Here is a 3,283-nt window from a genome sequence, read left to right on the forward strand (position 1 = left end):
CTGGCGTGAGTTTTAAGCCACCGGGTCTGGGATGCAAACCACGGTCGACTACGTGGGAGTCCCGCAACATAGCCATTACGCTAACTGCTGGTCCCAGAGTTCAATATATTTAAATTATCTCATTTGTTTTATTAATTTATTGGTTTTACTCTTTTTGTGGTATATAACATACATACTCTACTCCCAAATTTCAGTTTTAAAGTACAATTTGATGAATTTTTATCTATATGTACACCCATGTCATCACCATCCAAGTTAAGATTCTGAGAAGGCCCAGTACCTCAGAAATCTCCTTCACACCTCTTCCCAATCAAACTCTTTTCAGAGGTAACCACTAATCTTTTATCACCATAGATTAGTTTTTTTCCATTTTTGAACTTCATAAACATGAATCACTGTATACCCTATTTTATGAAAGCCTTTCAGTCAACAGTGTTTTTCAAATTTATCTATGTTGATTTGTGTTTCAGCAGTTTGTTTCTTTTTATTGTAGTTAGTTCAGTAGTTCATTTCTGTTTTTTTATTTTAGTTATTCCCTTTTATCATGCTTGGTTTATAATTTGCTCATTGAAGAACACTTAGGCTGTTTCCATTTTTTTCTAGTATGAATAAATCTGCTATGAACATTCTTGTACATGTATTTTGGAATATATATACACACACACACACACACACACACATACACATACTTATCAACATACATAAGTACAGGCACATACTCATGGTCATATAATTTTAACACACATACGTATTCATGGGTACATAACCAGGATTGGAATTGCTGAGTCATAGAGAACGCATATATTAACCTAAGTAGATAATGCTAAAGTTTTCCAAACTAGTTGTGTAAGTCTATGCTTCCACCAAGATCTGTTGCTTATCAAAATGCACCCAAAAGGAAGTAAAATAAATAAATAAATAGTATAAAAAATACATATTTTTCAAAATTTCTACAAATCAATTTTTTAAAAACTCAAATTTTGTGTAATGGCCTAAGACTTTAAAACACATTTCACATAACTAATAAACTCATGAAAATGTACTAAATATCATTAGAAAGCGTGGGAGTGCAAAATAAAATCAAAATAAGATGCAACTACAGGACAGCTAAGTGGCTTAGTGGTTAAAGTGACTGGATCCCCATCCATGACTTGAGTGCTGGGCCTGGTGGTTTAAAAAAACACTCTGGTATGTGGTACATGCGTGCCCAAAATCCTAAGAGGAGATGGAGGAGAAAGGATTGCAGTGTAGTCATACCCCCTGTGAGTGCTTTATCAGTTTCTCTCTCTAGTAAGGGTACATACCCTATACCAAATTAAGAAAAAGAAAAAAAGAATACAACTACACACCAACTGGAGGAGTTAAAATGTTAAAAAAAAAAAAAGTCTTTTAGGGGACCAGCAGATGGTGTAATAGTTACGTTGCTGGACTCCCACTTAGTTGACTGCATTCGAGTCCCAGACTTGGTGACTTAAAACTTCCTGGACATGTGTATGCATGCTCCCAAGATCCCAAGAGGAGAATGGAGAAGGAATTGCAGTGTGGCCATCCCACGCCCCCCCCCCGGGAGTGATTTCCCACTTTCTGTATCTCTGTCTCTCTGGTGAGCACATGTGCCCTATAGCAAAAACCTCTCGCAAATAAAAAAATGTAAGTTTTTTCTTTAGAGCACATGTGTTTGCTGGAGAGAGAAACAGAGACAGTGAGAGGAAAAGTGAGAAATCGCCCCCCAGGGAGGATGGCCCCACCAAAATCCCTTCTCTATTCTCCATCCAGGATCTTGGGCACACACACACATGCACCCAGCATGAGTTTCAAGCCACTGGGTCCAGGATTCAAACTGAAGTTGGCCTTTTGGGAATCCAGAGACATAAGCTGGCTCTGAAATTAAAAATTTTTAAATGATACAAAATAATGGCCTTCTATAGAAAACTTAATTACTGTTATTATCCAGAATTTCTATACCAATTTTGTGAAGTAGATATCATTTCCTCTGTTTTACAGATGAAGAAATGTAGGTTGAGCGTATCTGATTTTCCAAAGTAATTTTTTTTGGAGAGGTTTTTGCTATAGGGTGCATACGCTCGCCAGAAAGACAGAGACAGTGAGACAGAAAGTGAGAAATAACCCTCCAGGGGGGATGGCCATGCTGCAATCCCTTCTCCTCCATTCTACTCTCAGGATCTTGGACACGCACGCACATGCGCCTGGCGTGAGTTTAAGCCACCGGATCTGGGACTCGAACCATGGTTGACTACATGGAAGTCCAGTGACATAGCCATTACGCTAACTGCTGATCCCCAAAGTAATTTTTTTAAACTATTAAGTGGCAGGTATGAAGTAAACCCAAAAATTCTGACCATACAACCCCCATCTTTTTCGCCTCTGTCTACTCTTTGGCCCAGACAGAAGGAAGCTTTCAGGTCTGTATTACTTTGGAAAATTAGTGGCATATTTTTTGTAAGATTAGCAAAGTGTGGCACTAACATGGCAAGAAGCTGCATACCAGGCTAAAAAAACCTCAAATAGTGAGGATATCCAAATTTCTATTCTTTTTCAAAACTGAAATACACAGATAATATCACAAGTTGTCTCATCCAGCTTCTCCTAGTGTCATCAATGTTATCCATGAAAAACACATGTGACTGAATAGCCATGGTTAATCATCAGCAGCAATGCATTGCACATTTATGTGCAACATCATCTTATAATAGAGTAGAAGGGCACAAATCTTGGAGTCAGATGAATTGGTTTTGGGGCCCAGCTTTGCTGCTTATTAGTAGAGTAAGTACAACTTTGCACAAGGTATATACTCTGTATTTATTTTCTTTATGTATGAAGCAAGGCCACCAAATCTCGTAGAGTTGTGAAAATTGAGATAAAATCCAGATAAGACAGAAATTAGCCACAGAAAGCCAAATTGATACCTGGGCTTCAAGGGTAGGTAACAAATATCTTCATCTAATAATTGTTAATAGTTTCTATGACCTTGGAAAATGGAATCTTGCCTATTATTTCTACTTCCAGTTCCACTTGTCCTATACAGACAAGGAGCGCTATGAAAATGAAGAGAGACCTGAGATCCAGAAGCAGATGCTCATTGATATGGCCAAGAAGCTACCAGTTTACACAAGAACCGGGAGTGGAGGTCAGTTCATCCAAAGTTAGCCAGAGACACAATTCAGCAAGGATCTTGGAAAGGCTGTCATATACATATTCAAGATAGCCTCATTTTTCTCCCATCTTCTGAAAACCACTGTGGGATTTTTTTCCTCAACATTTT

The 3,283-nt window shown here is 38.1% G+C and overlaps 1 protein-coding gene across 1 annotated transcript in view; it reads left to right on the forward strand.

The window, feature by feature from the left end:
• Positions 1 to 3,027: 3,027 nt before the first annotated feature.
• ZDHHC15 (zDHHC palmitoyltransferase 15) overlaps positions 3,028 to 3,283 on the forward strand; it is a gene marked incomplete at its 5' end in the record, with an annotated part of 115,960 nt that continues 115,704 nt past the window's right edge. The window contains 1 exon segment of the mRNA XM_027769140.1: positions 3,028 to 3,148. Coding sequence (XP_027624941.1) covers positions 3,028 to 3,148 — 121 coding nt within the window.

The sequence above is a fragment of the Tupaia chinensis genome, unplaced genomic scaffold (assembly GCF_000334495.1).
Source record: "Tupaia chinensis unplaced genomic scaffold, TupChi_1.0 Scaffold148734_1, whole genome shotgun sequence".
NCBI lineage: Eukaryota > Metazoa > Chordata > Mammalia > Scandentia > Tupaiidae > Tupaia > Tupaia belangeri.